Below are 26,876 nucleotides of genomic sequence, written 5' to 3'. Positions count from 1 at the left end.
AGTATTTTATTCCAGCAAGTAACGTGTTCTTTGACTGAAATTGCTGGGGGGTGGTGTTAGACAATCAAAGTTTCCTTAACTGCGTTTGGATCACGGCCAAGAATCCTTAAATTCGTTATGAAATGTCAATAATCCCATCTCGGCTTCACCTGTTACCTTCAGCCGCCGCTGAGAAATGAGGTGCCTAAGGACTGACCCGCGGAGCTCTGTCCTGGCCACGAGGGTTTACATGCGATCGGATGAGGGAGAGCACAATATTATCAGCACCGTGATTTACTTGTCTTTGCTCTCCTGCACGCAGATAACAATGAGAAATTTGTTTCCTCAGAGTGCCCCAGGATAAACCTACCTGAAAAAGCGATGTGGATAAATAAGCAAAGGCTTCTCAGAATCAGAGATTAACAGGATGGGTCCGGCTGGAAGGGACCACAGGAGGTCGTATGGTCCAACCTCCCTGTTCAGACAGGGTCATCCTAGAGCACCTGGCACAGGATTGACGCCAGGTGGTTCTTGAACATCTCCAGAGAGGGAGACTCCACAATCTCTCCAGAAAATCTGTTCCAGTCTGCAGTCACTTGCACAGTAAATAATTTCTTCCCCGAGTTCAAGTGGAACTTTTTGTGCATAATTTTCTACCTTTTTGCCTCTTGTTAATGTGTAAACTAGAAGATTATGTGTAATAGCTGTAAGGCCTAAATGAGTGACTGCTGATGCTAATCTCTTAGAAATACATTTAATTAGTAACAGAACTTGATCGGTATGAAGTAGAATGGAAATAAATTATTTTTTTTTATAAAAAGAAGACCAATTTTTTTAAAAATACCCAAGCCATGAAAAGTCTTTGGAAAATGCCTGCAGTCCTTTCAAACTTCTTATTTAATAGCAATTTTTCATCAAGTGGAGTGAGATACTAGAAGACAAACCAATGATTTTAACCCTTATATATTAGGTTTACAAGCAGAAGGAAAATGCATTGGAAATACACCAGTTTTAGTTTGCTGCATACTTATTTGATATGCAATTGAGTACTTGTCAGCAAATAGTAGTAGTACACATTTACACAAAAAATGCTATGATTAATCACTATTTACATTTGACTTGCCTTTCAGCGTGTTCAGCTGCAGAAATAAAAACTGGTCCATCTATTAATATTTGTCTATATTTGGCTACATTCCTTGTACCCAATATGTTAGGTTCTCCCTCCATGCCAGGTGATCTGAAGGGGATTCATCTTATAAACATGCCTGGGAGTGATTATTTCTTTGCAGGCAAAACAGAGCACCCAATCCTTTAACATCTTATTTTCCCTGTGGTATTACCTATCATCTTCAAGAAAAAGTAATTGTATTACATAGAGATCAGGAGAAACCTGTTTCTTCACATTATACAAACAGGATATCCATGTCAAAAGGATGATACATATGCATTTTTGTTAGTCAGGTAGAAAATGGTTACTAACACAGTTTAGTTGTAGAGAATTGGCCTTTCCTATTCCATTTATCTGTTGCATCTCTACGAGATTTTTATAGCCAAAGATTTTACCTAAGCCTCCCAATTTCATCCCCATCTGTATGATACTGACAGTGTGCACATGCATGTAAATCATGAGGTGATCAGACCCAACCATTAACCCAATTTCCAGAAGTTCCCATAAGTAAAGAAGTTTCAATTTGCATTCTTAAAGGCATTTGTGAGGGGACTAGTATTTTAGTGAAGCAAGTCGATGTTGGAGTGTCTATACATGGCTTCAAGGCACTGAGTGTTAAGCATGCTTTTTAAAAAGTGCTCATATAAAAATTGGATTTTTTCCCAAGATTTAAGAATCATGAATATGTATACTATTAAAAGAAAAATTGATACAGAATATAACTTCTAGATAATGTTAAATTACTTTTCTGAAAAACTAAAAAAATTGAGTTGGGTTATATTTTGATTTGGGTTATAACAACTCTATAAAAAATACACGCTTTTCCTTATGTTCTTTCTGAGCTGATTTACTCTCCTGACAGTACAGGCTCAGAGGGTACTTCTGGCACACAAAATATAGTACAGGCACAACATGTTGGGCACAAGAGCTGGAGACAGAAGAGACAGAAATGTTATTCCCCAGGCTGCTTGCAAACTTAAGATGTTTCTGTTAAATTTGCAGAGTCCCTCTGGATAAGCATCTGCTGCCTGACACAAAGAAGACATGATGGATACCAGAGCTCTACTCAAAACTAGCCAGTCCATAGCATGCAGGGGTTTTTTTTTACTGTTTGTTTGCCTAATTGTTGCCCCGAGTGGGCAGCTGGGATATTTTTAGGACAGCAGCGGCAGAGAAGAGCAAGAATCAGTGTATATTTTAGCAGAGTTCATCCCCAGGGAGTTGTGTTTTATTGATCTCTGCACACTCCATCTGAAAGCAGAGGAAGGTCTCATGAGAGACTCCATTTTAGGGGTTTGGGGCTTAGCTTTCTCCCCAGGTAGCAGTAACACTGATATATTACTTTTCACAAAATCTTCATGCCTTTAGTTTTTTAAAGAAAAAATATTAAAAGAGATTATGGATCAGGATATGAAGGGCTTTGTTAGTTTAAAGGGCTGTAAATTTGCATCCCAAGGAGGTGTTTTATTCTTTTTCCACTGTTCATAATCTAAACAGGTTCACTGTCGAGGATTTATCAATCCTTTCCTTACCTTGTTTAGGGTCCTTACAAGAAATAGATTTTGCTTAGCTTCCCAAACAGAAGAAATGTCTTATGGCTTCCGTTTTCAGTTTTCTGATCCAATGAAGTGCAGATGGAGAGGAATTCCCAGACTCTTTTGGGAGTGCCTACTGTTACTCCATCCCAGGTGCAGGATCTGACATTTCACTTGTTAAATTTCATCCCATTAATCACTACCCAGTGTTCCAGTCTATCTAGATTCTTCTGTAAGCCCTCCTACAGAGTCAACAGCACCTCCCAGGTCACTGATAAATATATTGAACATAATTTGCTCTAGACGTGAGCCCTGAGAAACCTCCCTGGTCACCAGCCAGATGTTGCCCCTTTCATTGCAACCTTTGAGCTCTGCGTCTCCTTCAGCCAGTTCTTCACCCAATAATCATCTGCTCATCTCACTGTTGGACAACTTGTGCAGAAGGGTGCTGTGAGAGACAGTATCAAAAGCTTCACTAAAATCCAGAAAAACTACATCCACCTCCTTCCCTTCATCCACTAGGCAGTGGCCCTATCACAGAAGATCAAATTAGTTAAACAGAACTTTCCTTCTGAGAACCCATATTGACTAATGTATGTGTCTAATGACTGCATTATTCTTTAAAGAGTAGTACACAGTATAATCTTCCTTATTTTTCCACTTTACATTTTATGAATTAACTTCCAGTTAAGGAAGTTTTGTTTAAAATAATTTGTCTATAATTTTGCTGAGCCTTTTATTCTTTTAATTAAGTTTTTGCGTGTTCTTGTCTGTTTGGAGGAGTAGCTTTAAGTTTTGCTGAATTAGGTCACAGTTACCCAAACTTACCAATATAGCAATAATAAATTTTACAGTCTAAGTTAACTCCTTGACATCTTCATGACAATCAAAAATAGAAATGGACTCAAAACCACCCATATGGCAGCAGCTAAATCTTGACAAGCCCATCTCAGAGAGCAAACTGGAATGTCTCCCAGAGATGTGGAACATCAAATATCCAATAATCAGGCAGCAGCCAGCTGGTGGGGTTAGTTACTTCATGTACAGCTAGAATACAGTTATTTTTAGGAAGTGGTACAAAGACTTCAGGACGCATGTACAGAAGAGAGTAAGATTTGTCGAAAGTCCTGCAGAGGCCTACAACAGCAAATACACTATTTAGTCACGTGGCTTCTAAAGAGGTAAGATGTTGGGGGATTGCAAAGCAAATTGGCCACAATATTGTTTATCACTTCATTATTACGTATCACTGGATAGATAATATCCAGGCTATACTTAATTTTAAATAGTTTACGTGAGCCGTTGCTATTTTCCCATCACGATGCTTACCTTGCCCTAGGATGGATGTGCTCTGCTGGAGAAAGCTTCAGGTGGCTGCTTCATTTGCTGCAGCAAGTGCAAGGTCAGTGAGGTGGGATCACAAAATAGAGGTTACAAGGCTAAGGGTCATTGCTGCTTGGGAGAACTGACAAGACCAGGAAAATCACAAAGCTAAATCTTTCATGTTACTTTTTTTCCCCCTGTAGTTTCTATGTGTTTGACTTGCAAAAGGCATTCCAGCTTGTAGAGCTGAGGACTCAGAGCAAGTGGGAACATTGTGTGAGGTGTTGAAAGAGCTAACTCTGGAGCAGCAGGTACTCACAATCTGTCCAGGCTTTGCCTCAGCTTCCCACTGTAAGATGCAAATAGTTCCTCCCTCATATTCCTCCAGGATACTGTGGAGATACTTTGTGAAGCAACCCGTGATAAGCACCACAGAGAAGCTCATCAGGGAACAGTTCTACATGGAAAGCAGAATTTGTGAGTAAATCAGGCCTGGGGCTACACAATGAATAACAACACCAAAATAGTACTGACTAACTGCTCATTAACTGAGCACTGCCTATACTGTGCCTTGTGGGAATTCCTGCGGTGGTGATCTGGGATAGTAGTACATACAAATGAGAGAAGCAAATGGAATATGCATAAAGAAACCTACCTCTGACATTTCTTGAACAAGTGCTTGACTTTGCCTCTTTAATGATCTTTTAATGTACCTTTCTTCATTTATCCAGATTCTGTTTAAATATCCTCAAATATATTCACATCCCTGTTGCAAGTATTTGTTTAGCTGGTATGGACAGAACTGCAAAGAAATGTAATCACTTTTATGGCCTTCCAATTTCTATTTCATAGTTGCTTTCTGTAGTAATTTTCCATAGTGGGAAGCAAACTCTCAGTACAAAAAGGGCATATAAAGGCTGAGAAAGAAGACATCAGAAGGGCTGCTATCTATAACATTCTTTATATTCTCAAAGTTTCTGTAAGGGATTTTTTTCTTGAGGATCTTAGCACCTGAAATTTTGTCACTTGATCTTTTAAGGATATGACTGACATGCTCATATCAGCACTGCAGGTGTATATATTGGAAATCTGTTTATGTGTATTGTGTTCTGATGAGTAGGATAAAAGCTGGTATGCTCTCCAGGGAGGAGGAGCCTCTCAGACAAGAATCCACCATTTCAGTGAACAGTTTTTGCAACAAGAAAGTTAAGGATAAAAAGTCACGTGAGCCACACTCTCCAGAGATAGACTGTTACATTCTCAATATCTCTAAAGTTACTGCTACTTGAAAGGCTTTTAAAAAGTCACAGCGATTCTTTTCTATAAAGTATGGTTTATTCCTTCCTTTTGCTGAAAACTTGTGCATGTCTTTGGAGTATGCCATAGAGAGAGTGAAGGGCTCAAGGATGCCACCTAAAGCTCAAAGACACAAGAGGGTATGGTGCAGTGAGAAGCAACACGACAAATACAGCTTTTGTGGAATAGGTGATCTTTTGAAACACATCCTTATGCCATGCCTAGTGTATTTTCCATAAAATATCACTCTAAGTATAAACAGTGCCCTAAGCTCTGTTCTGGCTCTATTATTATGCTGTGGCACATGAGGAAGTATTTGGCCCAGACTCCAGTAATTGGAGAACGGCCCCAGCCCCGAAATAAAACACCCAACATGCAGGAGTGAAGTTTGAGTGTGAAGGAACAGAGCAGCAGTCAGTGAGAGCTGTGGGGTGCTCTCTAGGCTGGGGGCTCACTCTGGCCTAGAGCTGAGCCTTAGTGCTGTTAGCAGCCTCCTCAGCTGCTCCAGGGAGCAAAGGGCACAGCTGGGGTCTCAGCAGCACTGAGGAACAGGCTTCTGAGTTCAGCTGGAAAATGAGCTCCAACTGATACACGCAACAACTTCAACTTTCAAAGGCATTTGTAGCCAGACACCTGAGCTACTTGGCCAAATAATGGATTTGGGTTTTGTGTCTTCCTAAACTGAGCAGTCTGGAACTGAAGCATGAGGTTTAACTGCACCCCAGCAGTGCAGCAGTGCCCCAGTGCCAGGTGAAATCTTACACTATGCAGCCCACAAAAACAAGAATGCTGGCTCTCTGCTTCAGACAATTTGTGTATTAATTTAGAAACCCCCTTTTGGTCGTTACTAGTTGGTACTGGTGTTTTTTTGTCTCAGTCGGCTGTTTATCACTTTATCAGTAGGTGGCAGTAATAGACGAGCCTGTGCAGTTTCTACTTGTAATAGGAATTTGGAAAAGAAAAGACCCAATTTTAGGGTAAAACTGCTCATTTTGTTTGTTCACAAGCGTGAGTGGTGTAAATGTACTTGACAAACTCAGATGTACATCTCCCTCTAACAGACAGAAAAGCTGTTCTCATACCAGTTCTGGTATTTATGGCTGTACTTAATTTAATAGTGCTATAAAGCTGGATTAAATTAGATGCAAATGTACATTATTTACCTAAAGTTTAAATGTGCAGGTGCCTGTAAAATTTTATGTAACACTTATTCGGGTAAGTTTGACCATATTTTTCACACGTTATTATTTAAGTCAGTCTAATGACTTTAAGTATTAATTTTCAGTAAAAGAAGCCTCTATTTCCTAGGAACAAATCCTTCCCCAAGTTTCCTTTAGTCTCCTTGAAAAAACAAATCCATATTCTGATGCAGGCCCAAAGGACAGCCATAATTATGGCATTTTCTAGGAAAATTATGTATACAGGTTTTTATCCCTATATAATGAGGAGATAGGAAAAACTATATAATCAGGTCCTTTCAAAGCACATATTTTGTTACACCTTTGATATCAGAAATCCAGCTGGGTAAATTATTGCCTTATTGAAGTTTAGGCTTTAATATGCACCTTTACAGACTCTTCCCAAAGTGTTCTTTCCTTCTGTTGGAGCTGATCCTGCTGTAAGTCACTGCAAAAATTGCCTGATTACAACATCCTTATGAATAATTGTTTACCTTAGTGCCACTGACAGCAAAGGTTGTATTTATTTTAACCTATGGTATGATGTAGAATAGCCTAGTTTAAACTTCCCTCCATATTTTTCTCCTCCTTTGGCCATAATTTCATAGAGGTTAGCTTAAAATTTTGCCTATCAGCACCATCCAAGCACCCTGCTACAGCCTATCCTATGATATAGGAAGCAAAGAAGGGGAATTTAGTATATAATAGAAAGGAGGAAAAATAGTTTTTAGGATTGAAATGGTAGCATTTAATTTCAAAGTAAACCAAGGAGATGAATCTGATGGACACAAAACAATCAGCCTCACATGTGTTACTGAGACATTACAATTTACCACCCATCCATTGGAACTCTGATTTCATCAGAGCAGCAAGAGTTGGGATATGAAGAAAAAATTACTCATAACGTGTCAAAACCCCCTTGAATACAATTCTGTTCTGAAGTTCTCACTCGGTGAGATGACAGCCCCAGCTGACACAGTTAAAACAGAGCACCCATTGCTTTCTGGGCCTGAACTACAAATAAACAAGCCTAATGGCACATGAAATGAAACAGAGAGAGAGAGCAATACAGCATTAGGGCGGCAGCAGGTCTGGTTTTGTTTTCATTGAAGTTAGTAGGAATCAAATCAGACCGTTTGATGAAAATATAAACTCATTGCTTCAGCCTACAGAAAACCTTTCTGTTAGATAAATCCATATTTTGGAGAGCTTTTAAAAATACAATTCTATACTTCATAATATAATATGTATTCATTATTTAGAATAATATACAAAATCATTCAGATATTTTTGTGCAGAGCTGAGACGAGAAGCTTAAGCATGAAACTCAAGTATCAATAGCAGATTATCCAAAACACCTCAAAGGTCAAAGCACCATAAAATATAATGACAAAGACATTTTATGGTTTGCTGGGATTCGAGGAAAATACATTCTTTAAATGTTGACTTGTGGATCAAGCTGGCATTAAAAAAAAAGTGAACCACATGATGCCATTCTCTTTCAGAGAGTCAAATTTTTAATGGTATTCTTAAGGAAAGTAATATATTCCTATGTAATACAAAGCTGTTACAATTTTATTTGAAGTGCTGATCTTCAAAGTTCACTTCACCCTCTTCCCCTTCAAATTACTAATTTGCCAATAATGTATCTTCATTCAAGGAACTGGTAAATAAGGCCTGAGGATATTAAAGAAAGATGTTCTGTTTTCCAGTAAGGAATTATGCTTCTACAGTTTAACCTCTTCAAACACATTATAGATATCTGCTAACATAAATATGGATTTTATGGTATTCCATGTATTTATTTTTTTATTTTTTTTTAATTAGAAGCATGAAATCATCTTAATAGATACATTTTCCTTTTTTTTAACCTAATGAAATTTATGAATTGATGAAAGAATCCACAAACATGGGAACCAGCTATTTAACTGGGTCACTCCTAACACATTCACAACTCCTTGAAGAAAAATTTTGGAGAAAAACCTGATGATCAAAATAATGACATTCTCCTCTTGTGAATAATATTCTGGATATTTTGTAAATGCAGCTCTTGTAACCAGAGACACTCAAAAGCACTGAAATGTTTCAATCTCAGGATGTCAGACACTAACTCCAATTTGAAACAGAAAACAAGCTGTTTGCAATACTGTAATAAGCTGTGGCAATTTTGTTATTTTAGATGGGAATGTTAATGATGAGCCACAACTGCAAGTTGTTACAAAGCCTTGGAGAATAAAGCTGTATGCCCTATATTCTCCTCCCATGCTGTTCCAGTTAAAACCATACATGCGGAAGGACAAATGAAAATGTTGCCATGGTGATCAGAGCAGTTACCAAATCATGTACACTGTAGGAAGGATTCCCTAAAGAACCTTATTAAGCATTTTGTTGCTCTTTATTAATAAATATTTTCAGAAAGCCTTTTTTAATTTCACTCTCAATAAAATAGCTACTCAGTTAGCTCAACCCTATTTCTCTACCCTCAAAATAAAAACACACCGTAGATTAAGAAATATTATTGTTAAAAGTTAGGAATGGGATTCTTAAGATGAAAACTTTGAAATGGGAACCAAGGATGAGCCTGTTCAAGACACTTGAATGTTTTTCAGCATAGCTACATCAAGCCTGCTAAGATACTGACATCTTCCGCTGCCCAGTTCAAAAACCAAATCTTTGAATGAAAGACATCCCAACAGCCTATTGGTTAATAGGAATATGGTTAGGTAGAGGTTTTTAACAAAAATATTGCATGAGAGACATGAGGTGAGTTCTGCCAGCAGCAGAATCACCATCCAAAGCCCCCTGTCTCATCTGCCCGGACTAGTGCCTCAACACAGTGGGGTGAGGCACATTTTGCAAGTTGAATGGCAAAGAAAACAAACCCTGTCCAATGCAGACATCTTGTATTTCCACTGCACAAAACAGTACAATGGACATCGATGGAAATTGCTAAAAATAAGCTGGAGAATGTACATGCACTTTGGGGGAAATGCACATGGCTTTGTTCACCAAGCAGCCCTTTTTACCATCTAAATTCAGCATTAAAAGTATCCCAAGGCCCTCAATTCCTTAGCTAGTTTTCTGCCTTGCAGGTATTTAAGATGTTTATGGAATACAAGTTTGTGCAGAGGAAGGGAGGAAGCCTGATGTGTTATGGGTGGCTATTCAGAGTCTGAGCTCAGACTGGTGCAGTTCTCCAACAAAATTGTCTCCTGCCTTATGGGGCTGGCTGATATACTGTACATATCAGGTACTGCAGTTAGACAACTGTCCTAATGCATCAGATTGGAAAAGAGCTTTCATTTTTTTTTAATAGGAGGAGAAGAGGAAAAAAAAAGTCTGCAAAGTAACAGTTGCTTCCATCAGGTGCCTTGTATGAGCTATATTTTACTTCATGAAGCAGGCAGTCTTATTTCACACCTCATTCTTTTCCTCTCACTGAACTTTAAAGTCGAAACACAGAAGTCCCAAAACCTTCACAAATTACTTGCTGACAACTTAACTAATCTGTGGCCACAAAATACACATAGTGGCTGTCAACAGCACAGTGGTCTCGCTGCATATCCTAGAACAACATTTATTTACCATTACTCTCCATCCCCATAAAGTCCTACTCTCATGGGCAAAAGCATGTAGACGGATGCTCAGAAAAAGTAATTCCCCCCACCCTGTGCTGTTCAGAGCAGTTTAACACTCCCCACTAAAACACTTAGGAACACTTATTTCACAGTTCAGTGTACTTTCTAAATAATTTAAATCATTATCATGCAAAACAAGATACAAGCAGCCACATTTTTCTACAGTTTTATTGATGCAATCCTGGTGTGTGACTATACATCTTCATTCTGCTTGTAGCCACAACGGCATTTCACTAGGATTGTTGTTGTAGTCAAGTTTCTTACAGTCTTCAGAAAACATGTTTATAGACACCACTTACTGTATAAGACCAATCACTCTAAACATTATAAATTGCTAGGACTTTTTCCTAAACAGTGTTACTTGAGGAAAAGGTCACACTACTCTCTTTAGACAGAAATTTGTAAAGGCAATTGAATTGAATTCACCTTCCAAAGAAAATAAGAATGTTAAAAATAGCTTCAAGAATTGGTATGACTCATTTAGGTCCCAGAAAAATCTATGACTGGCAAAGATATCTACAATTTGATACTGTACTTGATATTTTCGTTAAGACCAAAAGAATATTTGTGAAGAACTGAAATTAAACTTGTACATTGCTCTGAAAGATAAGCATTACCTTGAATTTTTTAGGGTATTCTCTTTTTTTATTTTAGGGATGTTTTTAGCAGAAATTGCACTACCTTCCAAAAATACTGTAGTTATGGGGTAAGTATTAACATCTGAAGAAAAAAAAATACTAACAGCATGCAACACTGATACCAAGTTTTAGCAGATGACATTTTTAATTGAAAACTGACTCAAAGGATTGTACAAAAGAGTTTCTTCTCCCTAAAGGGATTTTCAGATGCAGGTACAGGAATAATAAGGGGATCTTCTCCAATGTGTGCATCACAATATGCCAATAAATCTGCTGCAGCCTTGGATACCTAATAGAAGAGAAGAGAGAACTACTGTAACACTTAATTCTGAACCAATCTCAATTGCATAAATATTCTTCATAGAACAAATGATAATGGAAGCTATTGTAAAACAGGGAGTAGATTGCTTTATCCTTTTAATATAAGACATATCTCTCAGTTTGCTTTTCCTAGGCCTAGTAATCTTTACATACATTTTATCTAACATAGTGACATAGATGGTATCCATTGATATCAACCATGTCAAGCTGTTTCTCTCCATCAGAAGGAGGTCAGGAGCACATAGTCATTAAAATATTTATATGTTAACCACCCATAAGCAATAAGGATTCTCCTTGAAGTGTCTGTTTCTGTAGAGAAACCTGCTTCAGCTCTTACTCCCATTCACTGGTTTTAAGGTTTTCCACACACACTCTCTCTCTGTACCCTTTGCTCCTCTGGTTGCAAAATAAGAAGTTATGTAGGCACACGACTGTGGGATTAAAAAATAAATAATAAATCAGGAACAAAACTTGAACACCATGTGTCATAGCTCTCATTTAAACTAAATACTGTTCTTCTCAATGAAGCAAGACTAATGTCTTCTGCTCAGTAAATTACTATAATTATTCACAGCATTCATTTAAACTTGAGCACTACCTTAATATTTTTTAACTTAATATTTTTATACTTCTAAAATAAGAAATTCTCAAGTCTCCAAATTCAGAACATGGGTTTAGGTTTACTGAAAGACTACAAAAATACAAATACATACAAAAATGTAGCAGTGTGTTGAATATTTGCAATGCAAGCTATTTTACATTAAATGAAAAATGAAACATTAAACCTTGTAATTTTTGCTTCTTTGTGCCATAAGAATGTTAGTGGCTGTAGGCCATAGTGACTAATTTATTTTTTCAAGAATTTAGAAAGTATATACAAAATTTTTTGTTCTTCTCAATCAGTAAGATATTCACAGCTATCTATATCACTTTGCTTTGGTGAATTACTGGGTTTTCAATATTCTGATAGTTGAGAAAATGAATTCTGGAGTCTTTACAAAGAAGTCTTTTCTCTGAGCACCATGACAGCTTGTCCCTTGTCAAACACTGAGGTCAGCATGTTTGCACAACTAGAATGAAGAGAAGAAACAAATTGCATTTGTGGTATTTTTCTAGCAGGTGTGTCATCAATGCTAGCTTTAAGCTTCCCCACACCATGCTTGCTTTGACATGAATCCAGCCCATCTAATCTTCAGATTAGATGTATGAAGTCAATGGGTATTGAATCAGAATTTCTGTGGAATTTGAATGAACTTCTGAAGCCAGTTACAGACTCTTTATTTCTTTATTTTCTTTATTTTTAATTTCTGTATGCCTCTGTAGAATGCTTAAACCTCAGAAGAACCTGTGGCTGGCCTATCAGTATAGACTATTCCCCTAATGGAGGAAATAGGAGTGTTAAGGTTATTTAAAATTAGTTTGTCTTTGAATTGCCCCATAAGACAAAAGGGTGGCAGAGACATTACATGTGAACAGGAGGCTGCTGGTGAAACAGAAAACTGAACAAATCAGAAGAGATGTTCACAAGGACCAGTGCTTCTCAAGAAAGAAGCAGGTAAAAAAATATGTGTATATATATATATTTGAGGTCTGGTATACAGACCTCAAAGTACAAAGGATTGTAATGATTTTCCTGTGATGATCTTGTTTGTTCCATGCATGGATAAGCAACATCAGCCCAGGTACATTGCACTTCATTCAATGGAAGAGAAATATAATTTCAGATCCCGTTCTTAGAAGGGATAAACCCAATAATATAATTTCCTGTTTCTCTACACTCTACAGGTATTGCTGTGCTTTGGTATGATATAGGCTGGTAGGAATGTTGTGCAGCAGAGTAATACATTCACAGGATCACCTGGGTTGGAAAAGACCTTTCAAATTATCAAGTCCAGCCTTTGACCTATCACCACCTTGCCAACTAGACCACGGCACTTGGTGCCACATCTAGTCTCTTCTTAACTCTGGGGACAGCAACTCCACTACCTCCCTGGGCACCCCACTCCAATGCCATATCACCCCTTTCTGTGAAGAGAAACCCTTCCCTCAATGTCATAGTGTTTAGGTCACATTTTAGTTTGTTTTTAAACAAACCATAGTACAATTTATTTAAAAACAAACCTTCAACAAGTAACTGAGGAGCGTGATCATTGTCACCAACTAAACCTGCACCAGGCCACCATATATTTTCATCCTTTAAACAACTAACAGGTTTTGAGAGGGAAAATCCTCCCACTGGGATTACAGTAGTCATAAAAGTGAATAAAAACCATTTCCTCACTAAAAGTAGAGTAACTTAGGCCTGCACAGTGGAATAATGACCATTCACAACAGGGAGTTAAATGAGCTGATCACAGTCCAGGAGCAATGAAAGCACGAGTTCCTGTGGCTGTGAGCAGTGCTGGCAAAGTCAGACCTGTGGCCTAAAAAAGAGCAAAATACAATATTGCCTCCAGCAAGTTTCCTGCTCAGTGTCATTATTGGGAAGAGCAGTGGTGGAAGGCCTGTGCACTGAGCAAGGCACCAAGGCTCCAGCAGGGCTGGCTGTTTGGGCACAGGCAGCACCTAGAGGTGGCCCACAGCCAGGGCTGCAGCCTGTGCACCTTGATGTGCTGATCGTCCCCTTGTGCCATGGAAGGAGTTAGATGGAGCCAAGTCTGTCCTGCCTTTGGGGTTATTTGTAGCTGAATGTTGCTGGACAGCTTCAAAATAGCTTTTCCTAAGAATTAAAATAAATGCACGTGATTTGAATATTCAAATGAAGCGAACACATTTATCATGTCAGCTTTCCTATGCGATACGGCTTGGTCTGCAAATTCAAGGTAATTTATACATATTGCAGAAGTGGCTAAAGAAAAAAATCAGACTCCACTTTGATTGATGAATTCTATCAGAAAGTTAACATTTCATTTTTAAAGAACCTTTTAAGGTGTATGGATCAGAAGAGATGGAATATATAGGTGTCACACTGATCTCACATTTTGTAGAATTACTTCTACTCACTGTAGCAAAAACCACATCTGGTTATCAAATTAACAAAATTAACAAAAGGGGGAAAAAATCCAACAACACACTCGACCCTGATGCTTTAGAGAATTAGTGTCAGGAGGACTGTGAAATTTTACCATTATATTTCAGAGTAGCAGAGGTGATAAAAACTGCCAGAGTTAGAACATCCTGTTAGCTGCACTAATAATTATAAGCTTCAGTGACAGGGCAAAATGCTGCAATTACAATGTCTTCTGCCTTGTCATGGGTTGTGACTAATTACCATCCTTGCCACAACACCCCCTCTGCTTATCCTTTACATCTAAAACAAAGAGATTCACACACATTTATTGGCATTCTCACTGTTCATCTCCCAACACTATTCAGGACCAGCTAGGAATACTTTCTATCTTCCTAGGGAAAGAGAAAATGGAATGATAACTGATTTGCCAAGGATCTTAAATGTCAGAGCACTCTTGCTTTTCTGCTTGCGAAGAGAAGAATAAGTAGTGCATTATTCTGAGGACAACTCTGATAAACACCAATACTAACTTTGCTTTCTCTTTAGAAGACACATTATTCTACTAGTCACAAGGCCACTGTCCCTCTGATTTACGTTGGTGTTTCCTAGCTTGGAATCTCCATTTCCAGCTTCCTACTTAATTCTCTGTTGTAACTCTAGCTGTTCCTTTGCCAGATAAGGCAGGTGCAGTCATGATCCTTCTGGGATTCCTATGGTTTACAAAAAAACCCCTCAGTAATCCTCCTTCCAACTACTGATCAATACACCAATAATTCCATCCTCCTCGTTCAAGCTGTCCAATTTCTTTTACACCTCAGCAGTGAGTTACTGGAACCTCAGAACACAGCACTGCTTTGCTGCTCTGACTGGCTAGAGGACTTAATGGGACTTCTTAAATTAGTTGAAAAATCCAGAACACATGGGGAGTCAGCAACTATCAATGCAGTTTTAACTACAACATTTTAATTGAGCAGACCCAACTATTGTTTGTTACAGCAGCTATTGTGCATGGGAAACAAAGTGCCTCTGTAGTAGAAAAATAAACTGGAACTTCTGATTTCCCCAGTCAGTAACACAGACATCTCTTCAATGTTATCAATGTGGTCCTGCCTATTGTGGCAATAACAACTTGGCTATAGCTATTTTCAAAAAAGGGTTTAATTAAATTATTTGGAAAGCTCTGATCTTTTGTTAAATGTCTAACTAGTTTAACCAGAAAGAAAAGGAAGTAAGTTTATTTATCTGCCTTTACAATGATGATTTGAGAACTTAAAATCTCTTGTTGAAACCACTGGAAAGTCTCTTGGTAAAATTTGGCTGTGCTGAAACACACACTTAACTTATTCAAGATTAAAACACCAAGCAGATTTTGAAGGAATAAAAAGCCAATAACCGCTTCTCACAATCCCTCAGATACTTGTTCAAAGAAATTCTAGAAATCAAGGCATTTGGAAAAGTTGTATTTGTTTTATGTTAGTATAGGTACCCTCACAATTCTGAAACATGTCAGATTTTCTTTGGCGTGTTTTTGGTCCCAGGCTGTTTCAAAAGGTGAAATAATTGCACTTTCAAGCTACCTCTTTTTTAGGTCTGTCACATTTGCTAATAACTGTGGTTTTTCTAATTAAACTGGCTGTAAAAATAACCCATGTCTTTCTTGCAGCTATGTCTTTCTTGCATATGTAATTAAGAACGTTAAACACCTAACTAATGAAGCTATTTGCATAACTGACCTCATGATGTGGGACGTGACAGTTACCACTGTATATACGGAAGCAAGTTTAAGACAATCTACTAAGTATGAACAATTTCAAAGGCCAATAAACTGGGCCATATTTTTCCAACCCTTTCTCTGCCACCCACACCCTCCCTTGTCAGTTCTGTTCATGCAGCTGCAATATGACCTGAGTTGGGACTAACCAAGGCAGAGCTTCTTTTACTGCAGGAAACAAACAGCTGTCCCTATGAACAGGTTATGTGATCAATTTGTGACACACTATGAAATACAGAAACTATTGCAAATCCAGTGGTCTCACAAGACATGGCTAAAACCTGCCACAAAACAGTGACTGAAATTTTTTTTTCACATGAGCAAGACTGACCATCCATGAACTGCACCAATATTTCCGAATTATAAATACTACTTTTCCAGCTGGTGAGTTCGTGATCTCAGACTATTTTAAAAATAATAAATATATACTAACATCCCCATGCTGACTACGTGCAGACTTTTAGCACACAGGATGGATGGACAAACAGACTTAGTTTCACTCACTCTTCACTACAGGAAGATTTTAATGTACAACATTTCTAAATTGTGCTACTGACTCAATAATCTCAGTTAAAATTTGTAACAACTCAGTTACACTTGTTTGCAGAGAACTGGGCAATTTTAATGCATCACTTTTTAAAGATGGAAAGACTAAAAAGGTCTTCCTTGTAGACATTGGATTTTTTATGAAAATAATGATTTCTTATTTTCAGAGGCAGAGAGCAAAAGAAATGAGCATTGCTTTCTTAAAAAGTCCTATGGCATTATTAGCTTCTAGGTGATTGATATTTCACAAAATTTTAGCCTACTGGAAAGCAGAATGACATGCAAGAATAATCTACAGGATTTTTTGTTTAAAAAACCTGAAAACCTCTTTTTAATAGTGCCTTTAATGATAATATTTAATCCACATGTATTGAGAGGCATGATGAAATCAAATCTTCACATGCATGTTATCAAGGGCAAAGAATCGTAACTGCACACTGCAATCATACACATTTTTTGTGCAATGACATCTGCACTAAACAAGACAAAGCAAAGCAATTCAGCTTGTGTCATCATTATTCAAAATTTTTGCAATATCTTAAAGACTTATTCCAATTCTTAAAGGAGAAAACCCAAGAAACCAGACCTGCACTTAAATTTAGCTACAGGTGACAAAAGAAGAGCACCTGTGCACCTGCCAGCTGATTTTAAGTATTACACAAAATACCACTTTTGACAAATATAACAGACACTCACTCAGAAGCTGATTTGAAGCCAGGCTTTGGAAATTGCTTCACTAGAACCCACCAGTCAGTATGTAACTCACTCAATGAGTGCTGAATATTGTTTTATTGCTCAACACAGGTTCTTGATTTCTGCATTATTAAAAGGCATGCTGTTCCACAAACTTGTTAGTGAATTCAAAATATCAACAATAAGTCCAAGTTTACCTTCATTCTATCCATGTATGCCTCCATTTTTAACTGCTCCACAGCTTTCCTGGCTTGAGAAATACTGGTTGTACTGTTTGACATTAGTTCCTTCATTTTGTTTTTCCTGGAAGAGACAAAATTGAGACCATTTAAAGAACAGGTAGCATATGCAGCAATCACTGAGAGGACAGTTATCTGAATTCTAACCAACCCTTGCCCACCACATCAACACTGGCAAGGCTGTTGGTCATGAATACAAAGCAGACACCATTTAATCTGTTCTCTTCTCCATGGCACCTTATTGCATTACATATTTGCATCCTCAATTGTCAGCATTTGAATCCTGCAAATGACACACAAATGCAGAGCACATGGCCAGGACTTCAGTGTGAAAATGGTTGCCCTGGTTCTTGTTGCCAACGCAGAACAGCTGTTCTGTTCACAAACAGACCTTGCAGGCATAGCACAGTTTGCCTCCACGCCCCAGTTACACCTAGAAACATCAAAACAAGCTCAGAAATGTGTGCAGTGGAAATGAATGCCACACCACTCTCACTGAGCATCAGAGAGAGAGATTCTAAGACAGAGAACGAGTCATAATTCTGACTATCAATAAAAGAAGTTTAGAAATGACAGAACAGATTAAGAAAAAATAACACAGTGGTTTCCAACGTTTTGCTTAGACAACCCAGCAAAGTCTAAAGAGACTAAACCCAGTACAGTACACTCTAGAGGATAGGAATCCTCTCTTTTTTAAGAGATCTGCAGCTTTTGGGAAGGTAGGTAAGATATGTCAGTGTTTGGTTCTGTTGCACTGCTGCTCCTTGAGGGATTAAGAGTAAATCAGCTCAATATTCAGCAGTCCTCAGCACTGTTACCAAATGAGTCGAGACGTCCACATTCAGACCTTGACTAACTCACAATATTTATGCCAGAGGTGGTGTGCATGTGAGACCCCCTTGTGCTGACACCTCTATGCTGCACTAGCCCAGCACAAGGAATAGTCACTATTCTGAAGTCACTGGAGGCTGGGCTAAGGCCACACGGAACGATGATGGCATACAGATGACCTAGACAGGCCCCAGACTAGTTGTACTACGTGGTAGGACTGGATGATGAGGTTTCAATCAGGCAACATTCTCCTGTGGTCCTTACCACAAGTGCCACCTGCAGCCAGATTAGTCTGGCACCAAGCCTCAGAAACCAATACAAAGTTCAGCAAAATGCAAAGGACACAGGGTGTGAGAGGCAGATGGGACACAGGAGGAGAACACACACAAGGAGGCATTTTGCACTGCTACCAAAGCAGTTTTAGGCTCAGGCCTTTCAAAATGAATACATCCAGCTTATTTCTGGATAAGAAGCCAACATCTAGAACCACACAAATTCCCCTTCTTGAACCTTGATAACTTACCTGATCCAGTCACTGAGGTGTAAGATACAAACAGGAAATAAAGTAGGACACTGGAAATGCTCTTGTAAAAAAACCTGTATGTACAATATCTCTGGTTAGACTCAAGTACACAATCCATGGTACAGAAAGAATGGAAGAATAATTTTTTAACTACTTTGATTTTGCAAAACGCAAATGCTCAGAGACAAGGCAAAGACAGTTGTTCCTTCTCACAGCCTGGTATGAAGCAGACTGTTTCTAAAAATCAGTAACCTGCGCTATAAAACAGGATGGTGGAATACAAATGCCACAGTGAGCCATGTTCAACACTAATTTGAAGAAACAACAATCTTTTTCATTCAGGTCTAGTATAAGTCAAGGCAGAGAAATGCTACTTTAAAATATATTAATTGTGCCAAACAAAACAACAGCTTTAACATATGCCAAGACAAAGAACAGGTTTTCTGCATATACATGTTTCATTTGAACAGAACACAAGTTTCCCCTTTGCGTGCTCTGATGAAATAAAATTGTGTCAGAACACAACAGGTTCTTTGTCTTCATCTTTGCTTACATTTTTTAAATCGTATTCCACACAAGGCACAGGACTGAATACATGTGGAGGAACTGGCTTTGCATAAAATGCCATGTACTGTGCACATCCACAACCAAGCCACAGCCTCCAATCAATTTTGAGATGTGTTTTGACTTGCAGTGGAAAGCCAAACAGCACAAAGGATACAAGACATTCACAAAAGGAGAAGGTTCTGAATTACAACTATCTCTGGACTTCTTGTTCAACTCAATCCCCTCACTTTTAAGTATCTGCCTATCCATAAAAATTAGAATAAACAAGTTTAGCTTGGTTTACAAAATTACACCCCTATAAGAGTGAATAATTCAAATTTTATCTTCTCCACAGCTACCTTACCAATGATCACAAAGTCAAAAAAGTCAAAGCTAAGTAAGTCAAAGGCCTTTCTATATCTGCCACATACATTTAAGTTAAACTGAGTTAAGCAACAGCAACTCCTTGAACAGTCCAGAGAATTTCAGATCTCCCAAGCTTTTCTGGCAATTCATTCACTCATACTCTAAAAGCTATAAACATTAAAGTTAGACAATTTGAACTGTCACGGGCTACAGCAAAGTTGGCAAGAACACTGTTCATAGTACTTCCAGCCAGTGTTTAAGCATTTACAGAATAAGGATTCAGTTAAGTCCATAGCAAAAATCTGAAAAGGTTATTAGGCATAAAAATGCTTCTAAAAATTCAAACCATGTTTCTAAAGCAATGTCACAAAGATAATATATCCTTGTCTATAATCTGAAACACCAAATAGGAAAATTTTAAAAAAGAAAATATGTATCTTGCCTAGTAAAGCATTTTACAGTACCAGAAAACAACCTGAATATGAGGCTTCATAAAAAAAGAACTTTTAAAACAAAGGAAGTCTGGTACTAGGCATTTCAGACCCTGGAGAAAATTACCACTTATCCCCAGCAAGAGGTTTGTTTATACTCTGAAGCACAAACATTTGTTCTGTTCCAAATCCTGCTCCAACCTTGGCCTTTACATGCATTTAAATATTTAACTACTATATTTCTGGAAGTGTTTAGCATCCATTTAAGTATTTAATTTCAATTTTTTTACAGACAGGTCTGGTACCATAACTTTGTGAGACTGACTTCTCCTCACATACCAAGCTGCATATACCTCTACCTTCTCTCACTCTGCAAACACAGTACATATCTGTGCATTATTTAGGGCCCTATGGCATATGGTGTGACATTGACAATGAGAATTGTACTCACTTTCAAACCAGGCTGTGATAAAGGTCCTTGTTGCAGACAAAGCTTGTATGACACTCGATTCTGTTCTCCTTAGGATCTATGATAATAACCTTAAGCTTAATATTTATTAATGAAGTAAAAATGTTACTTAGAAATAAAGCTCTGGAGAGAAGAGAAATTTTAATTACAAGAGAATCTATTACACACCCATCCCCTGGAATGTGAGGAAGCCTCTCTTTCAAACATCCTCTCGCAGGATGTGTTTTGTCTAAGGCTGCAGCCTGACAAGCTGATCCGATCCTCTCTCTTAAGATGACTCCTCTTGAACTTTGTAAGTATTCTCTAGGCCTTTAGTCCCACAGGGAGGCACATTTATCTTTACATTGCACCTGAGTAAGCAGTCTACAGGATCTTGGAATGGTTTATGTTGGAAGGCACCTTTAAAGATCACCTGGTTCAAGGCCTCTGCAATGAGCAGGAATATCTACTATAACAAGTTGCTCAGTCCCCTGACCTGGAATGTTTCCAGGGATGGGGCATCCACCACTTCTGGGCAACCTGTTACAGTGTTTCACCACACTCACTGTATTTTTTTTTCCTTATATCTGGTCTGAATCACTACTCTTTTAGTTCGAAACCATTACCCTTTGTCCTTTCACAACTGGCCCTGCTAAAAATTCTGTCCCAGTTTTTCTTTTAAGCCTTCTTTTATTACTAAACGGCTGCAATAAGGTCTCCCCCGAGCCTTTACTTCCCTAGGATGAACAATTCCAACTCTTTCAGATATTCCTCACAGGAGAGGTGCTCCAGCCCCTTGGTGTCCTGGTGTCCCCCCCTGGACTCGCTCCAACAGGTCAGTGTCCTTCCCGTGCTGGGGACCCGAGAGCTGGATGCAGGGTGGGGCCTCACCAGAGCCCAGTCAAGGGGCAGAATCACCTCCCTCGACCTGCTGGCCGCATCACTTTTGATGTTTAAAAGGAGTAACTTCTCCCCATCATTTGAATTACCTACAACCCCTTGAACCAGAAATTCTCAGCTGGGTTTGCTGCTGCTCCTTCCTGGCTGTTTTTACGTTGTATGATACAGGCAGGCACAGGTCCTGATAATCACTGTAGTTACAGTCACTGTGCTAACCAGCAGCCTACATGTACTGCTGCAGCCAGCAGACCTGGATGACAGAGGAGCTCATTTACGCAGCCCAGTATTTTTGTGCAGCACACCGAGTTCATTGACCTGGTCTCTATTGATTCCTCTCTTTTAGGGGAACACCGACCGCGCTAACAAAGAGCAGTGGCAGCGACCACACGGCCTTTTTTAGCCCAGCAGTTTCTGCTGACTGGCACCCCACAGCAGACAGCCCTTTCCTAAAGCTTCACCCCTGAAAGCTGCGCACCGCCAGCCTCCCAAGCAGCTGCATTTTCTGCCGTTTTGTTTCCTCTACCTTACTTCATCCTTTTTCTGGGTGCATGTTACTCACGTGTGCCCAAGTTCTTAATTTCCCAAGCTCCTAAAAATTCTTGTGAAGAGCAGATTTTGGTTTTTTTTTTGTTTTCACAGTGGATGATTGTACTGAACAGCACTTCAAAGGCAAATTTATCTTATGATAATGCAGAAAGCTGCATAATATATTTGCAGGTATAGCTTGATGCTGCATTGGGGTAAAGAGTGCAGCCTTTGCTTACTAAACATTATAAATACTTGTCAGTAAAATGCAGAAAAAAACTAAAAACTTGAGTAACTTAAAAGCAAAATCGAATTTTCAAGCTCTTCGGGATGGATTTCTACAAGTAACATGGATGAAAAGCTGCAATTTCCCCCCTGCCCCCAACTCCAAGTACAATCTTAAAATAAAAGTGACTTCTAGAACTCAATATAAAAAGCCCTAAAATAAATTGCTGCCTTAATCTAAAGTGATGGACCTGAAATTACTGGATTAGAAAACCTGGGGTTGACAGCTCCAAAGAATACCTTCCACACAAGCTCTGTGCTTTTTGGACCACACAGCCCAGTAGGAAAGTTAACCCAATCATTAACTAAGTCCCAGTGACATTAGTGAGAATCATCCTGTGATAATGACCTGCAAATAACATCCTAAATTGAGCAAAGATCCTCACATTTCATTATCCACTTGCAGGAACCTAAACAGCAAAATGACAGCCTCACAACTGTTCGATGCCACACTGATATACCAGAGAAATTAAAAGAAAGAAAGAAAGAAAAAGGAAAAGGGGGAAAAAATTAAAAAAAAAAAAAAAGGAAGAAGAAAAAGAAATTGAAAGAAATCCAACTTCCCCTGAATATCTCAGTTCTTACTCTAAGATTTATAGCAACTGATGTAGCTCTGTAGAGAGGAAGGGTAAGGAATCCTTTTCTTTCTCTATCTCATGGCTACACAATGAAATACAAGAAAATTACTACAGCTTTTCACTCCATCTCCTAAGGGCTTAGTAGTACAAGCAGAAATGATTAGATTAAAAGCAAGAACTATTGTTCACGATAAGGAAAGAATGCAATTTTCTTAACATAAACGTGGTGACTTTGAAAATAACTTCTCATGTAACTGCAAATCAGTGAAACTCCAACAGCTCAGTTCTCATCGAACATATCCGCTACTATATCCAGTTCAATTGTCAAGTTCCACAAATTCTTGCCACCATAGCCAAATTTTTACTCAAAAATATCACCTTACTTCTCACCATTAAAAAATCAGAGGAAGAAATGGTTGAACTAATGTGATATTTCCCAAGGACAATCCTTTCGTGCAATATTATTTATCATCAGCATACAGGCTATGTAAACATATAGCCCAGCAAACCATCACACATTTGGAAAGTCTGAGGCAGAAAGATTATTCCTGGCTACTGTTTTACCTCTTCAGCTAATTTTGAAAGATAGCTGTGAGCTTTCGAAGAAATACATAGAGAATTTTGATTATTATTCCACTTGAACCCCGCTTAAAAGGGATTTGAACAGAACCGTAACCTACAAGGTAGGGAGAGCACCTCCGGGAAGCTCAGCACTGCATCACCTGCAGGGCAGAAGCGGTTTTTAAGTTGTTTTTCCGAGTTTTCTGTCTCACCGCACTGCCCTAATGGCTCTGCCGTGCAGCAGCTCCAGCACCACACATCAGCGATTACCGCCGGCAGCAGCCGGGCAGCGGGAGTTTCTCCTCCGTCAGGGCGAGCCAGGCAGCAGGAAAAGCGGCCACTTCCTCGAGCCTTCGCCGCAGGCAGCTGACGGAGGAGGAAGGAGCACGCCGGGCAGAGACCCCCTCCCCGCCGCCCGAGGATACCTGGGCTCGGGGCGAGTTCCGGAGAGCGCTGTTCCCGCCGCCGCCAGCGACCACGGAGCCCGGAGCCGGCTTATCCTGCGGGTACCCGGGAAACTCCCGCTCGCGCGGCCGCCGCCGGCCCTCGTCCAGCCGCAGCAGCCCCCGGGACCGCCGGGCGCCGGGCGGAGCGGCCGAGGCTTTCCCGGGACACCAGCGCCCACCGCGGCCACCGCGACAGCCCCGCACGGAAACCCCGACCCGCCCTGCGCTGGGCGCCCCGCCCGGCACTTCTCCCGCCCGGGCCCCGGCACTCCCTCCCGCTGTCCCTCCCGCCGTCCCTCCCTCTCCCCCGCCGTCCCTCCCGCTGTCCCTCCCTCACGCGCGGGGCGGCGGGCACATGGCGCGGCGGGGCGGACCCCGGGCCACCGCCCTCACGCTCCGCCTGCCTCTGTCCCTCCTGATTCCTGCTGCAGCCCCGGCTCCGGCAGGCGCTAGGGATCCAGCCAGCATCCAGGTATTCTCAAACAGGATCACAGACCACAGAAACAAAACCCATTAGGTTGGAAAAGACCTCTGAGATCATCGAGTCAGCCTTCGATCGGACACCACTCTCTCAACTAGACCATGGTGAGAATCAGCCTTTCCTTAAACACATCCGGGGACAGTGACTTCAGCACCTACCTGGGCAATCCATTCCAAAGTTTAATCGCCCTTTACGTGGAGAAATTCCTCCGACTGTCGAAACTGAACCTCCCCAGGCACGGCTTGAGACCATTCCCTCTCATCCTGTCCACTTGTGACTTGGGAGAAGAGCCCGGCCCCCAGCTGGCTCCAGCCTCCTTTCCGGTGGTTGTAAGAGAGCGGCGAGGTCTCCCGAGTTTCCTTTTCTCCAGGCTAAACATCCCCAGCTCTGCAGCCTCTCCTCACAGCACCTGAATTCCCTTCAAGTTAATTTCCCTTCTCTGGACATGCTCCAGCACCTCAGTCCTTCCTGAGCTGAGGGGCCCAAAACACGGAATACTCAAGGTGCAGCCTCACTAGTGCCGTGCACAGTACAGTCACTGCCCTGGCAGGGTGCCATTGGCCTTCTCGGCCACCTGGGCACAGCTGGCTCGTGTTCAGCACCTCCAGGTCCTTTTCCACCAGGCCACTTCCCAGGCACTGTGCCCCCAGCCTGTAGGGCTGTACCTCAAACAGCAAAGCCAGAAAGGCACCGGGGTTTGGGGTGAGAGCCCACATGTGGTGCCTGTCCTGCCCTCACACTGAACAACGAAGGATGCCATGAGGAATGGAACTGCTGTGGGAAACGGGCTGCTTAGACTCACCTTGTCGGGGCTAGTTGTCAGAGCAATACAATTCCATTTCACAGATCCATTTTTATGTGCTTCTCCCTGTAAAAGCTGTACATGTCAGCAGCATTTAAAAGCTCCAATTAACATTTTTAACTGAAAAATTTGTCAGCTGCGATAACCCATCACCAGGATCACCAGAGCCTCATTAATTTTTTCCCCAGTAAGATGGCTGTTCCCGCTGGAGGGGTGCATGTTTTCTCCTACCTACCCTCAGCACTTTGTCTCATTCTTATCATAATGAAGGAGAATTTCCAAGTAATATTTGCTTTCTATATGGAAAAGAACAAGAAAGAGTCCTAATTTTAAAAGTGCTTTGGAGCAAGGGCAGTCTCTTCTGAGACTGAGCCAATGGCTTTTGGGGTAATGGCTTGGTAGGAGATGCAACAGGAAGAAGCTAAACATCACTAAATATAAATAGGTAAGTTCACAAGCTTCCCATAACTAGAGTTCCAGAAACTGATGGAAACCTCACTGGCCTATGCTGCTGCTCTTTCATTCATGTTCAACCACACCATCAGGCAACCAAAGGCCCCACTTCATAGACAAAGCATTTACATGCTGTTGAACAAGTAGCACCTCAGATGGTTCCAATCATGAGACCTTTGTCATCAGAATGTTTTTACCATTGGAGTGTAACAATTTTATGTCTTAAGCTAAAATATAAGGGTGGCAAATGGCTGCTTTAAAATGTATTTTCATCATATACTGTGCAAATATTTCTTTAAAATTGCTTTCTTTTAAATTTGCAAACTCTTACCTTCCACCACAAACAGGAGTGTCCCCTACAGGTGCTGGAGGCAATACCCATACAACTCCGACAAATCTCTAGTCCTTGAATTTACATGAACTTGACTCTAATGAGCCTTATATGGGCTTCAGTCAATTGCATTAGAGAATTAGGATGTAATTTTTTTTTCTGGGAATCCTAGCTCAAAGCTGGAAACAGTAAGCAAGCTCCTGTTCTTACTTAACTACTTTCTGCTGTGTAGTCCAGAAGAGTTTAAGAGTCTAATCAGAGCAGCCACGTCTTTTTAATCTTTTTTCAAAATTATGAAATACACAACAGTGCCTATTACAGAAACCCTGATGCAAAATCAGTGCCTCCCCGACCCACTCCAGAGCACTAATGGCAAATAAATCTCTAAACAGCAGTCACTTGTCAGTAGTTTGTCAGTAATTTATAGAGCAGCAAAGTAAAAAAGGGTGTGTGAACATACAGAGACTTAAATATTCCAGTAGATATTTTTCAAGGCAAGCAGACCTTGTAAATAGTAATTGTTTTTGTGATAGAGTAGCAGCATCTGGAAGTGTGACTTCCATTTTGGTATGCAAGAAGGAAAAAATACCAATACAGCTTTAAGCAAAAGAAAGCATGAAGAAATTAAAAGGTAAAGTAAAAGTTTGTTAGTAACAAACCAGATGATATTTTCCCCCGTGCTCCATTGTTTTCTTTTACTATTATTATTATATTTTTTGCTTAATTCAGTTTAGGCTTTTTTCCCCTTCTGTTTATTGTCATGGGTTTGTTTAAGCAGTGGATCTCTAAGTGGAAGATCAGGGTTCCCTTTCAGTAATGGGTTGGAGACTCCATCTCCCCACCACAAGTGAACACCCAGCTATTGCCTCCCCTTCCCTTTCTCACCATGTCTCTCCGCTATCAGAACATAAAGGTCTGGATTTATCACAGATTCCTGCAGTCAGATAGACAGGCCTTTCCACATGCACCTCTCCCAAACCCTGGCTTCCAACAGAGAGAGCCTCACATCCTCTCAGATGCCTCCTCGAGATCCC

At 40.1% G+C, this 26,876-nt stretch overlaps 1 protein-coding gene across 3 annotated transcripts; it reads right to left on the bottom strand.

Moving 5' to 3' along the window:
• Positions 1-9,776: 9,776 nt before the first annotated feature.
• Positions 9,777-23,815, bottom strand: GNG4 (G protein subunit gamma 4). Of its 3 annotated transcripts, none has more exons than XM_066314356.1 (3): positions 23,755-23,815; positions 17,294-17,399; positions 9,777-11,044 (listed from the first exon to the last, which is right to left on the bottom strand). In XM_066314356.1, the coding sequence occupies exons 2-3, from the start codon at positions 17,387-17,389 to the stop codon at positions 10,916-10,918; spliced, it is 225 nt and encodes a 74-aa protein (XP_066170453.1). In that variant the 5' UTR covers positions 17,390-17,399; positions 23,755-23,815; the 3' UTR covers positions 9,777-10,915. The 3 variants fall into 3 exon arrangements, with proteins under 3 accessions (XP_066170453.1, XP_066170454.1, XP_066170455.1); XM_066314357.1 differs by lacking the exon at positions 23,755-23,815 and adding an exon at positions 20,484-20,551; XM_066314358.1 differs by lacking the exon at positions 23,755-23,815 and adding an exon at positions 17,487-17,512.
• Positions 23,816-26,876: the final 3,061 nt, after the last annotated feature.

This window comes from Sylvia atricapilla, chromosome 3, assembly GCF_009819655.1.
Source record: "Sylvia atricapilla isolate bSylAtr1 chromosome 3, bSylAtr1.pri, whole genome shotgun sequence".
NCBI lineage: Eukaryota > Metazoa > Chordata > Aves > Passeriformes > Sylviidae > Sylvia > Sylvia atricapilla.
The sequence above is the reverse complement of the archived record's forward strand: the minus strand, read 5'-3'. Positions and strand labels throughout refer to the sequence as shown.

What these genes read in the sequence shown, in the direction of transcription:
- GNG4 (XM_066314356.1), bottom strand. Translation starts at nt 17,389, where the DNA reads ATGAAGGAACTAATGTCAAACAGTACAACCAGTATTTCTCAAGCCAGG. An exon ending in CATACATGGATAGAATGAAG is followed by an intron (nt 11,045 to 17,293) that starts GTAAACTTGGAC and finishes CTCTTCTATTAG; the next exon opens with GTATCCAAGGCTGCAGCAGA.